We start from the raw sequence: 14,620 nt of genomic DNA on the forward strand, positions 1-14,620 counted from the left end.
CATAAAAAATGTGTGAATTATATTTAGATTAAGCCTAAATTTTGAATTCTAGAAGGAATCAAGTAAGTTTAATAAAAAAAATATATATTAATAAATATATATCAAATTCAATTAACATTGAGCAGCTAAAATTTTGAGAGCTAATTTTTTAAAAACTACTTGTGCAAGTTTTACAAAACTTGGTAGTTTGGCATAATTTGAGTTGTAGAGTCTAAATATGGGAAAAATTGGCATCATTTCAGAAAAAGTCAGATTTTCTGTCAAAATACATATATTAGAGCAACGTTATATATAAATCTAATGCATATCCTAAGTCGCGCTTTCAAGACATGAAAAACGCTATTTGAATTTCGTCAATTAGCCCATTAGAACCAGAGATATAGAACTGTTCTCCCCCCCTTTTTTTTTTTGGTGCAGTGTACATAAAGCCACTGCTGCATCAACTGCAAAATTTATGAAAACAGCTAAGCGGCAAGGTGTAGAAGAACTGTAAATACACAGTTTATTTTTTCATATAATCCCCAAAGAACAAAAGTCAGATTATTGAAATGTTTATGCTTTAATAAATTAAATACAGAAAAAGTGTCATAGCTTCATATAAAAATTCAAGGAGTTATTATAATTTCATGAAACCAACTTAAAGTTAATAATAAATATTTATTCAATACGGGACAATGATTACAAAAATCTACTTCAGTTTCTTCTACATATCAGCAAAAATTATGTATATTTCCTCATTGATGTTGAAAAGTCATCTAAATCATAAATTCATTCTCTTATATCTGAACATTTTGCATGTAAAGGTACAAAATTTATTATAGTTAGAAAGCATTATGAATGTTTTATTAGACATTTTGCACTTTGTTGACCAAATAAAAAGTTAAATTTTATATTTACAAAGCTCTTCTACATCTAGTCTTGAAACTATTTAAAAAAAAATTCTTGATTTATTTTGAAAACTTAATAATTGGAATTTAATGTCCAATATTAACAAAAAAATAAAGCAAGCAATCATGTTTTATACACTCTCTATATCAAAAGTATATAACATTGGCAGCATTATTATGAAAATGTAAAAATGTGTACGTTGTAGGTTTAAGAAAAAAATACCAGTTTTAAAATTCTAAATATTTGAATTTATTTCTCAAAAATATATTTAATAACTTTAATTTATTAATGATAAAACTTGATCACAGATTTTGCATATACTCTATTTGCTTTAAATATTCCTCCTTTGTAACTTTCTCCTGATACATATGAACTTCAACTTCACCATTTTCTTTGGAAATAAGCTAAAACAAATGTTCAAAAATTGGTTGAATATATAATAGTAAAAACATGATAAAAATGCTGTAGGCCGTGTACATCATTGAATATTTTACACTATAAAAATAATTCCTGTATTCTGTTGTAAATTTTTTAAGAAGGTACAATGATTTTTTATTACTTACTTAAATATAAATATGTAATGAAGTATAAAAATTACTACAACTTAAATGAATGAACTATAAAAATTACAACTAATTAATACAACTATAACTTAGTATTTAATACTTTCACATATTCAAACACAGCCAAAAGCATAAAAATTCAAACATAGCTTAAAAAACAAAAGCATAAGATTATACGAAACAGAAAGTTTCAGAGAGGTAACCATCATATTTTCCATTAAATAAATATATAAATAATGTCCAATGACTAAAAAAGATTTAAATCAGAATTGTCTTGAAATATTCATGTAAGGACTACTGGTCTACTATTAGATGAATTAAAATTTTACTTCACATGACTTCTTTTATGAAATTTATATAAGCTATTTATAATTTAAAGTAACTTTTCTTGCTTTTCATTCTTAAATTTTAAATCATAAGTGCTGCTATTTTGAACACAGGGTCAAATGTATAATTTCTGTGTATTCTAATTAATGTGATTACACAAGTTACTTTCTGTTAATCATATTTTTGAAATATAAAACTAAAGTAATGTGTCAGAGAAATAAACATCAAGTCCAAAATATTTGAATTGTGAATTACATTAAAATATTATGATTTTACCATGTTCAAAAATTGCTCTGATGTTTGATCACCATAGTTCTTTTCAATATTTCTAAAGGCAAGCCATGTTACCCTGTATAAAAGAAATAATATATTGAGAAAATATTTTAATCATATAAAAATAGCTATATTCAATGAGCAAAACAATCTTTAACTTTTATACATTAATAAATTTTAATTTTTATACAAATGCAAAAAGTTAAAATTTGTTAAAACTGTTTTTGTTTTAAATGGATTTTAATGCTTTCCAGTGATTGGATGAAATTCATGCCAAATTTTTCATTTTATTATTATATTTTACTCTTGTATTTTCTTGTTAAGAACTACTGAATATGCCTTTTTAAAAAAAAAGAATTAAAGTTTAAAATTGTGAAAGATTTGATTTCAGTTTTTATGAGTTTCCATGGTTCAAAAGTAAACCATAACAACAGTAGAAAATACTATTATTCTTATCATTAGATTTAGAAATGACGTTCAGTAATGTTGCTTCAGTTATTCTCATCATTTATGTTTCTGTGTTTAGTACACATAATTTGCTTTTATTCACAGAATTGTAAACATTTTCCTGATTTGTGTTAAATATAAAAATTTACAGTTGATAATTAATACAACTGAAATCCAGAAAAAATAATTAAGAATATGTTCATAAGTCTGAAATTACATAATTTCTTGAAAATATTGAATAATTAATCAAATTCTAATTCAGAAGTCAAACAATAAAAATCAGTGTTATATTTTCAAATTTTCACAGGACTAGTTTCGATAATTTTTACCGAACCAGCATCCTCAGCTGCCAAAGCGCAAATGAACAAGATAGGATATAATGATCAGATAATACAGTCAAAAGTCGTTAATTCGGACACCCATAATCCGGACCTCAAAGTTAAAAACTTTCTGCGCATGCGCCGCGTTGACACATGCGCATAGGTGTTTACGCGTGCGCGTAAGACCTCTTACGACTGCGCATTTGCGTGTGCGCATGCGCAGAATACGTTTTCGCGTGCGTGTTTTATGTATCACGAACGGTATAGGCTAAAATTATCTAATTATCTATTTCAGTTAATGTTGATGATTCCGTTGTTCCTTAATTTTTGAATTGGATCCGGCTTATTATTTTTTGCAGACTGTAAGAGCAATACTATAAAAGTAAACTTGAACTTTCGATTATGTCAAATAGAATTTCTGAATCTGGAGCTCCCAAAGGATCATACAAAACGAAAGTATGTTTCGATGTCCGTCAAACAAAAAGTGGAATTGCTGCAAAAAATGGATAAAGACATGAAGATTGTGACAGAGATGTTAGCGAAAACAAAAAAATTTCGATTGACAAGTTAGTCGGTATTCTCGGCACAGCAATTTAACGGGACTTGAACAGCGGAACTTTGTAACTGAACAAAAAATTATGTCTGTTTATAGAATTAAAGAGAAAGTATTATCACATCAAACGAAACCACTTACATTAAAAGAAATGTTTAGTAAAGTAAACAAATAAATATTAAGCTTTTTTTTGTAAATTTTAATACCCTTTAGATCATAATTTTTCTTTATTTCATAAATTATGGTTTCATATTTTTAATTTTAGAATTTCTGCATGCCATCTTACGCAATTTAAACCGATGATCTATAATCCGGAAAAATCGATAATTCAGAATCGCCGAAGTCCCGAGGAGTCCGGATTAACGACTTTTGACTGTATAAGAAAGCCTAGAGATAAAATAAGCTAGTGGCGCCATCTGTTGATGAAACCAGAACTAAAACATAATTTCTTTAAAGGCCGAAGGCAAAGATGGACTGGATTGGAATTAGAATCGTTAACTAGAACAGAAAGATTTTTTTTTGAATGTAAAATGCCTCTAGAAAGTCCAGTTCATCTTCCAGAATCTTTGAATTCAGCCTTTAAAGAAATTATGTTTTAGTTCTGGTTTCATCAACAGATGGTGCCACTAGCTTATTTTCTGTCCAGGCTTTCTTATCTTATCCGATCATTATATCCTATCTCGTTCATTTGCGCTTTTGCAGCTGAGGATGGTGGTTCAGTAAAAACCATCGAAACTAGGCCTGTGAAAATTTGAAAATATAATGCTGATTTTTGTTGTTTGACTTCTGAATTAGTATTTGTTTGGCGTGTTATTATATCTTAATTAATCAAATTGTTTAATAAATTCATATTTAATTACAAAGGCTTTAAATATTCATAACTAAATATAAAATTAGTATATTTATATAAATTTCTTACGACTTTTTATTCTTTTAATTTAATATAATGTAAAACTTTTCTGTTTTTAAGAAATTTCACATATATTGTTAAGTTTTATCAAAGTAATACAATTTTTCTGTTCAGAACTGTACAGCAATTTGCAGATTAAAATAAAAAATCTGAATACTGGTGAAAATTAGATAAACCTATAAGATCTTTAAAATATAGTCTCTATTATTATATATTGTTACGAAATGTCCAACTGCAGTAAGATAGCTTTCCCACAAAACAGGTTTAGGGTTGCCAGATATGGCAAATGGCAAGGTTGCCATATCTGGCGAAAAATCATTTGGGGACAAAATTGGCAATATGCCATAGATGGATGGAGAACCTTCTGGAATGAATTCTTACTGGTTTAGCCCAGAATGTTCTCAAACACGAGCCAAAAGCTGTATAAACCCTGCTGGTACGTGGAGAGTTAGACCGAGCAGAGTCCTTCGATTTGATAGTCAGTCAGTGAGTGAGTGCTCGAAATCTAGTGCTGAGTTAGTCGCCGAATACATTGAGAGTCTACATTGAGAGTGTCATGAGTTGGTGCATCGTCGAGTTTGATCTTGCAGTGTGTTGAGCTTCAGGAACGACTGAACCGAGGGGTCGGGAGCTGTACTCTAGTGCAGGAGTTCTTAACCTTATTCCCCATCTGGGCACATCTGACAAACAGGAAATGGTGGTGGGCACAGTAAATAAAAAAAGTATTACGATTCTTAATATTTCTTTATTTTATTGCAAACATAAGCGTCATAAACAATACCCTACATTAGAAAGGTAACAAAAAATTCAAAATAGTTGCATTTAATGTTATTTTTGGCAGTTGCGGGCACACAAAAATAGCTTTGCGGGCACAGGGTTAAGAATCCCTGCTCTAGTGTATCGTGAGATGTGGTTTGGAGAGTCTCGACAGTACGTAGAATTCCAAGAATGACCGAGCAGAGTTGGGAGCTGTACTCTGGTGCTTTGCCATGAAGCTGTCTCCACCATTATAGCCTGAAGGCTGTGTCGCTGATTGTTCCAACATGTTTATAGTAGATCTTTGACGACTGTAAAATGTGACTTTGGAGTTGTCTTGAATAATACTGGCCAATAAAATGTGTTTTGATACTTCATCAAGTGCCGTTGTTATTCACTCCAAATCCATGAACAAAATGTAAAGGAAGGGAAAAAAACGTAACAATATTTATAAATATTTTCAGTATTTTTGTGTTTAAAATGAAGATGAAATTTATAAAATATAGATATTGCACTCAACCTGTATTTTACATAATTATTATGACTCTTTTTCTATTCATACATCTGAAGACAGACTACATGATTACTTAACAATTATCTTTGATTGCCTAGATTTAATACATTACTTCTTATTATCAACATTGCAATTAGGTTTTAATAGAAGTGGGGATAAAAAATGGCAGTTTCATAAAACTTTAATTTCTTAAATAAACAAAAGATAAATATTGTTAACACCTGAAGTTGTATAATTTAAATTTTATGGTAACACATTTATAAAGTATGAAATTGTTTCTACCTTGAATCTTCAAAATGATAACTTTGGATAGGATGGAGAGAATCCTCCATTAAATTCCACAGGTATAATGATGATGATGATGAACTGAGGGCACAGAACATGACTGGATGAATAGGTGACCATTGCAAAAGAGTCACAGGATCACCTTTTGCAACCTGAAGAAATACCATCACAGGGCGAGCTGAAAATTACATTTAAAAAAAATGAAGAAAATGTTGTATAACTGAACACAGAATATGAAAATTTTGTAAGACCATTTGAAAAATGTAGTTGTATGCACTACCTTAATATGGTTTGTTTTTTATGCATTATTCCTGAACAGATGACACTTCAACATTGGTAGTTAACCAATTTTTTCATGCTTGATAGTCATTCAGGTAACTAAAATTTGCGCTATTATATTATATATGTAATGTTTGTCTGTGAATGATCACCTGCTGTTCTTTTTTCATGAAATTATTAAATTTTTTGTTCAGAAAGATGCAATTCACACCCATATTTTAAAATTACGAAATGTTTAAATTTTAATAATTTTAAAATGAAAAAATTATTATTTGAGATAATTTTCTTAGGAAAAAATTAGTATTAAGGGTTCAAGCATTGTATAGTTATGCTTATTATGCATATTGTTTCTTTGTCTGAAATACTATGAGAAATATACAAGGTATCTCAAAATGAACCTTTATTTATGCATGAATTGGCAAAGGTCAGACATATGTTGAAAGAGTAAATACTCTGATTAAATATGGAAAATGATATCAACAAATGTCCCCCACATCTCGTATAACACTCATGCAATAATTAATAAAGTTTATTATGAGCTAATATTTGAATTTAAAGGCTGTACAGTTAAGTAATTTTCCAACTAATCTATGTATATAAAGAAGTCTATTTGTTTGTCCTCTAATCGTCACCAAACTTTCTGCAATTCTTTTCTGGGTTCTGGAAAAGGTCAACATCCACCCCCCTCAAAAAAAGCTAAAATCAGAGATATTCGTTAAAAACTCAGAAAAACAATAATTTTGCCCTCATTTTTCTAAGTGGCAACAGTCTCGCAAGCTGAAAATGAAAATCTGCTGTATTTCGAAAGTTGTTGCCACTGATTGCTTTCAAATCCTATAGATTTGTTAATAAATAATTTCTGAGTTTTACGATGAAATAAAAATAGTGTCGCCAAAGATTAAATACATTATTCCAGATTCCAAAAATTCATGGGAAGCCATTCCGACTATTCCTATCTTCGTACGATTTTAATCAGCCGAGATATTAATTAAAAACCATGAAAACACTCGTTTTTCCAAGTGGCAACAGTCTCATGCATTGGAGATAAGAATGCTTTATTTGGAAAAGTGTTGCTACTGCTTGTTTTCAAATCGTAGAGTTTTTTAATAAAAAAAGTTTTACAAAATATATATATATATATATATATAAGGAAGAATATCTGTTTGTGTTTGTTTGTTAGCATTATTGATTTCTGATTAACTGTGATTTATTTTTTGTCACATTTTTTACCATCGACTGAAATTGTATATAGGTGAAATATTGAATGGAATTTGAGCTTTTACGACCATTTGATTAGAAAGACGAAAATCATTAAAAACTGCAAGCCATTGTTGCTTATATAATAAAAGAGAGTGAGCTTACTTTTCTATCAAAATTTTTTATGTGGGTTTCATATCGTATCAGACTGAAAAATGTGTGACTATGAATCTTAATTTTTACATCATTATTAGAGAAGGATTACAGTGGTATCATTCACTCTGTTGTTAAATACATTACTCTCAATCTAACTGAACTGCCATTGGGTACTTCCACTTGTATCATATAAAATAAAATAGTTTTTAGAATTTCTACATGAACTTTTTCTTTACTTCCATGATGATATAAAGAATATGAATAATCTGTCAAGTCATACACTTTGCCTCATCAATTTCATTTCATTAAAAATAATCTATTATTTAAATGATTTTATATAAAACTATAATTCTTGTAGAATTACAGAAGGTGAACAGAAATAAATATAACACATGCAATATCTATATTTATAATAATAGTATACCGTATATGAAAATGCATAAATAAAATAATAAAATAAAAGCATCACCTGATTTTATATTATATAATCTAGCAATACCATCACTACAACCAACCTGAAAAATATAACATATAGCTGAATATAATTAAATGCAGAACAGTGAATATAATAGTGAACACATATTTTTAATAAGGAAGCTTTTTTTTTTTTAAAAAAAAAAAAAAAAAAGAAAAACTAAATTATGCATTATAGAATATTTATATATGGTAGATACATACATATATTTAAGCATAAGTGCAATGAAGTATGCTGGATTTATACTTTTATACCTTATCAGAGCAGCAATTTCATTATAAAAAATGTTTACATTTTATGCACTTTGAGTTATAAAATTTTCCTAAATAAGATAACAGAATTTAATTTAAAAAAATTTCAATGTGATATTTGAATACATTTTAAACAAAAATACCATTGATAAAATATTTAGCTTACTTTACAAGTAAAGCAGAAAAAGATTCACATCTTTATGTATTAAATTCTCACAGACATGCTGTAATAATTTTATAAGCTCATCAGATACAAATTTAATTAGTGCTATTTTATCAATTAAAGACCCATTAGCAGCTAAAATGAGTAATTTTAAGTGTATATGTCCTGAATTTTGATTTAAAAATCTTAAATGAAAAATGATCTGAGTCAATAAATTTATTCTTAAATACCTTCTGGTGAAAGGTTAAATACCTTCAGATTACATCAAATTCTAGAACATTTTGTATTTAACATACTAAAGCCAAAAGAATTTAGGGATCTGCTGTATGTGGATCACATGAAAATGTAGTTTTTATATTTAGAAACCTCCCATCTATCTGTAGTATTGAAACTATTCTCATAAACTTCCCTACCTTATTTTGAGAAACTGGCTTGGATATAGCTTCATACTGTTACATTAATTATGCAGATAGCTAAACATTTCTAAGGCCTGAAAGCAAACTTATATCTATCTTAATATGTAAAGAAATCAAATAAAATGCACTTACTAGAAACAACTCTTCATTATGAGGGGAACAATCAATACAACGCACTTCAGATGAAAATTCTAAGAATGAACAATTATGTGATTAATACCATAAATTAAAATTACTATTACTGTGTAATAATTCTAAATTTCATTCACTGAAGAAACACACCTGATTCACTAGAATAAAACCGTGGTTCAGGTATGCCAGTATGTCGTGTTGCATGAAGAACAATTCCCTTTAAAGAAATGGAAGCTTATCATTATTTTAATAAAAAATATAAATATACTATTATACTAATTTAAACTATTACATACATTAAATTTTATCAGCATAAATAAATTTAATGACAAGAACTCAAAAAGTTTTCAACTTATATTTGACACTTCCTGTTTTATTTAAGTACTTCAAGAATCTTTCAAGAATACAAAGACCAAGTGGATACACACATGGATACAAATTTTTCCTCTTCAATATTGATACTAAATATACACTTTCAAATAAAAAGTTCTTTAACATGTGGAAAAAAAACTGTTTATATGTTGTGCATGAAACCGGTCTGTAGGAGTAAAATTCAAACTTTTCTCACAATCTCTTCAAAACAAATATTCCAATTAAAAAAGAAATGTTCATGATGCTTTAATTAATTAAAAAACTCATTAAACCAAAATAAATATTTTCCTACTGCCATTTTTATTCTGCAAGGATTATATAAAAATTTTAATTTTAGCTTTATTGAGCCTTCCTAGACACAACATTGAAACTTTTTTTCGGGGGGGGGGGGAATTCTCTACTTTATTTTGAGAGATTTGTAATTGGAAATACATGCCTAGGATCATTAATTTAAAGCAGTGAGACCTGTAGTCAACTTTCTTATAATATATATATATATATATATATAAATACACACTCTCATGTGCAATATTCAGAGAATTTGCAAATTATGCCTATTTTTATGAAAAGCATTGAATTAAAGGTACTAGTTATGCAACTGAAAAATTATGCAAATATTCATAATTGAATATGTAAGCCTACATGTGTGTGTCTGTGGAGCTGTTATTGTGAAGAGAATATATAAGTGCAAGAGGAGTTTTCAGTGATTTGCATGCTTGTACTCCCTCATGACATTCGCCATGTTTCTCTCAAGAGTTGGGTAAATTTTATAAGATATCAGGTAAAATGAGTAATCAAGAACATATGAAAAATGGAATAAGATGGAGAATTGTCGAAGATTAAAGGCAGGACAATCACAAGTGCAAGTGGCTAGATAACTCAATGTAATGCCCAGTGTCATCTTCAATTTGTGGAACAAGTTTCAGGACACTGAATCCATATTTAGAAGGTTGACTGAGATCCACAATGATGAATGAGGACTGTTATTTGGCACTTTTAGTGTGGCAACACAGGTCTGCTACAGCTTCACAACTCTCATGTGAGCTGTATGCTGCCACCAGAATATGGGTTTCACAGTCTATTTGCTTGAAGGCTTCATGAAATAGGGCAGTATGCCAGAAGACCTGCTCACTGCAGCACACAAGATAGCATATTTAGCATACTGCAGACAACATATGTCTTGGACCAGACTTAAGTGGAGCACTGTGTATTTTACAGATAGTCAAAATTCAGAACTGATTCTGAAGAACACTGATTCTTGGCATACCTGTATCTGGAGAGAGTTTGGAACAGAATATCATCTCTTCCTCATCAGGAAAACAATCATTACTGTGGTGGAGGAGTAATGAATTTGGCGGGCATTATGTTGGACATCCACAAATTGCTGAATGTGTTTGACAAAGGCTTCCTGACCCTTATAAGATACACAGGGGAGATCTTAGTGCTCCATGTTTGACTTTTCAGGGGTGCAGTTAGTCTTGAGTTCATGTTAATGGACAACAGTGCCTGCCCACATAGGGCTCAGCTAGTCGATGATTACATGTAAAATGAGGATATTCACTGCAGGGATGGGCTAGCCAGATCTGCTGATCTTAATCCCATACAGCATGTCTGGGATGATCTTGGTAAGATAATTTCATTCTGCCATTTCCTTCCGGGAATCAGAGTTAAAAACTGCCTTGCTGCAGGAGTGCGATCAACTGCCACAGGGACTCCTTAACTGCTTCCTGTCCAGTATGCCATCATGCTGTGCAACCTGTCTGTCTGTGACAGGTGACCATACTCCACATTAAACTTGTTTTCAGTTTGATATCACAATGTGGATTTTGGACATCTCTGCTATATGAGCTTTACCTGTAATAGTGACCACATTAAATGACTTTTGAATAGTGCATCTCTTTCTCTGTTACAAATGTACATTCATACCAAACTTCATTAAAATCTGTCCATTAGTTTTTCAGAAATTCAACACAATGTGCAAATTCTCTTTAATTTTGCTCATGAGTGTAGATATCAATAAATCGAAATAGTGTGGAATTCTATGCATATTATACTACTACCAGAAGCTCTACTCACTTTTATGTGGTAAAAATATTATAAGATGATTTTGGGCTCTATGTCCAGTCCTTTCAAGTCTGATATTACATTTAGTAGTTTAAATTTAGTTACATTTAATTTCAAGCCTGGTGTAGTTAAATATTAAATGGTGCAGAACTAAAACAGTGCATTATTTTACAAATCTTTTCAAAAATAATAACTTTACAATAACAATAGTAACTTTTAAATTTTGTCAAGTCATACAAGCAATTTAATATATATTTTGAACATAATTTTACTTTAAACAAAATCTATGACATTTGTTTTAAAGTTACAGTAATAAAATTAATATTTTTTGAATAGATGTGAAAACAAATAAAACTCAAAGACATACTCAAACGAATCTTTAAAATATGCAGAATTACATTTTAAAATTTTTCTTTTAGTATTTAATATGTGAAAGAATTATTAAACGTTCTAGCAATAAACAGTATCCAGAACAAATCAAAATCAAAAGCTCTTTTGCATTTCAGATAAATAGTATGCATCCAAGTAAAAAAGCACTTAATACTTTTCCAAACATTTCACTATTACATTGGTAAAGAGTGGTTTTTAATAAGAATAATTACACAATAAACTTTCATAGGCCATATATTAAACATTTTTCTTTTTTAAAAGATGATAATAATTAAAGATTCACTTACAATATCTGTTGTAACAAGAATTCTGCTGGGGTCTGAAGGAACTAAACAAAAATCAAAAGTTCGAATGCTAGTTTTCTGGTTTAGCTGTCTGAAACAGTGAAATAGACATGCATATGTGGTTTAAAGAAGGAACAGTCTGATATAATTATTTAAAAAATAACAACATATAAAATAAAATGTGTTAGTAAAATTGTTATGTATATTACTATATTCTTCCTATATTTATTTATGTTATCTTTCAAAACTTCATTTAAAGTAAAAATTATAATTCAGAATCTTTATTATTAAAAATCTGATATTAAATTTTCAATGGAAAACAAATGTTTAAAATTATGCTTACAAGGTACTGAGGTGGTAGAAAGGCAAACATGAACTTCTAACTAATCTGAATTTTCCACCAGGAGCTAAGCCAAGCTCAGTTTCAAAACCAGATATATCTGGTTTTAAAACTTCCACAACAACCCAAACATTGATAACTCCCATGTCTTCTAAAGTCAGCACATGGAAACTTTTCATATAATCTGGTTGATAATACATAAATGTATTTTATTCTGAACACAAATAAGGTTACATCATAAAACAGGATTAATAAAAAAACATTTGAGAAAAAACACCCTTTTAACCTGAATGCAAAAAGAAATCAGACGATCATCATAAAAACTATTTAAAACATTGATTTAAAAAATATATTTTGCACCATAATTATATTTTGCGTTTGTTAGTTACAAAATTTATGTTCTGTTCCTTGAATTTTCTAATTTGGCAAAAATAAAGAATATATTCTCCCTAACCCCACTCCCCTGTTTCAATTTTGTAATAGCACAGGCAAACTGGAAAAACCTATTTCACCGCATCATCACTGATTTTAATGTTGAATAAATTCAGAAAATAATTTGATTTTCAGCTTACTGGCATTTTTAAAATTTAATGCAACAAATGCAAACAGCATTGATCTGATTTTATGGTTTATCATAATGTGTTATAAGAAGAAAGAAGGCCAGTAGCAGTGAAATAGTAGTAAGAAATTTAAACAATAGCAAGAGACTTTAAAGATGTCACAACTTTTTCATAAAGTCATAATTTAAAAGATGCCATTAATTTTGTCACAGTTTATTATATTTTGTTTTATTAATTTTGTCATAATTAGTAATCTAAAAGATGACATTAGTTTTCTCATCATAATTTAATAAATTTGTTATTATTTAAAAGATGACATAACTGGGCTATAGAAATAGCTCAGTTATGAAAAAAGTCATCAGCAAATTAAGACACAATATATTAAATATACAACTAAAGCTGAGACTTTTACAATAAGATACAACAACACTGATATTTCTCTTTTCAAGATAATAACTTGCTATTTGGATTTATAATAATTTACTTGAAATTATAATTTTGTATATGATACTTTATTAAGTTACTTTTTATTTAATTTAATTAAAAGGACAGAAAAACTGTAATTTGGAAAATACATATTTACAAGCAGAAAGAATTATCTGAGAATTACCTTTTTGTTCAACTACAGCTGACTCCAAATCTTGCTTTACATAGCTAGGGGAAAGAAAGACATTTATTAATATTTTTCACATAAATGTATAAGTATATATTTTTCATGCACTGAATAAAGACTATATTTCAAGATAGAAGTATGCATAAAACAATTTCAAATGTGCACAGCTTTATTGGAATAGTAAATGAGAATTTCTTCTTCAGTCCATTTTGTACTTCAGAACATAGAAATTTATACATCATATATTTATAAAACAAAACAATAAAATGTTAATAGACCTCATGTAATAAAACACAGTGTATAAGATAATATTGCATTATAGTTGGAATACATGATTGCTCACAATAAATTTCAAATGATCATAAACAATCTTTAAATTAAAATACTTTTATTTTTGTTTGTGCAAAAACAAAAAATTAAAATTTTCTTAATGCAAGAAATCAACATCAAAATATTTTCTGATACGTTTTAAGAAGATACTTTGAAAACAGATAAAATTGCCAAATAATTTCAGGTTCTGTTTATTTATTTATCATTGAAAAGATCAAGATGTAAAAAAATGCTTTAAAAGGTACAACATAGTAACAGATTCCCACTAAAATTTTTGCTTTTTAATCATTATATCACTCAGTTTCTCAAGGAGGGGGGAGTCCTTAAGGCTTATCAAAAACTAAATAAAAGACAGATGCACTACAGTTGTACAAAAAAAAGCTAAAATATTTAATAAATTTTATTTTTCTACAGAATTTATTTTTTAATTTCATGCACGGTTTGCTAACACTGAATATGTGAAAGCTAATTTTTTTAAAAAAATAGTAATTTTATTTTGCTTAGAGAAGAATAAAAATTTAAACAAACAATTAAGACAGAGCTTTAAAACATATCAAAATTGCTTTGACTAAAAGCTTGGCAAAAGAACCAAAACATCAAGTACTGGCACTTTCAGAACAAATAATATTCACCATTATTAAATAATGAAAAATCTGTATGTATGTATGCATATAAGTTGCTCCCATTGTGAAAAAATAGTGGCACTTAGTTTCACTAAATTTTGAACATGCAACATACTTCATTGGAATATCTCAAAGCATG

General features: G+C 28.8%; 1 protein-coding gene across 1 annotated transcript in view; it reads right to left on the reverse strand.

Annotated features, from left to right (window-relative positions):
- Positions 1-1,113: 1,113 nt before the first annotated feature.
- LOC118187235 (cytoplasmic dynein 2 intermediate chain 1-like) overlaps positions 1,114-14,620 on the reverse strand; it is a 62,635-nt gene continuing 49,128 nt past the window's right edge. Inside the window, exons 16-24 of the mRNA XM_035357405.2 lie at positions 13,526-13,569; positions 12,359-12,539; positions 12,019-12,106; positions 9,056-9,122; positions 8,906-8,964; positions 7,938-7,983; positions 5,834-6,014; positions 2,055-2,127; positions 1,114-1,292 (exon numbers count right to left, since the gene is read on the reverse strand). Of these exons, the coding sequence (XP_035213296.1) occupies positions 1,191-1,292; positions 2,055-2,127; positions 5,834-6,014; positions 7,938-7,983; positions 8,906-8,964; positions 9,056-9,122; positions 12,019-12,106; positions 12,359-12,539; positions 13,526-13,569 (841 nt within the window). The 3' untranslated portion in view covers positions 1,114-1,190. The remainder of the gene's footprint in view (positions 1,293-2,054; positions 2,128-5,833; positions 6,015-7,937; positions 7,984-8,905; positions 8,965-9,055; positions 9,123-12,018; positions 12,107-12,358; positions 12,540-13,525; positions 13,570-14,620) is intronic.

Source organism: Stegodyphus dumicola, chromosome 4 (genome assembly GCF_044657685.1).
Source record: "Stegodyphus dumicola isolate Sdum_Otavi_A_Nest chromosome 4, ASM4465768v1".
NCBI classification, from domain to species: domain Eukaryota; kingdom Metazoa; phylum Arthropoda; class Arachnida; order Araneae; family Eresidae; genus Stegodyphus; species Stegodyphus dumicola.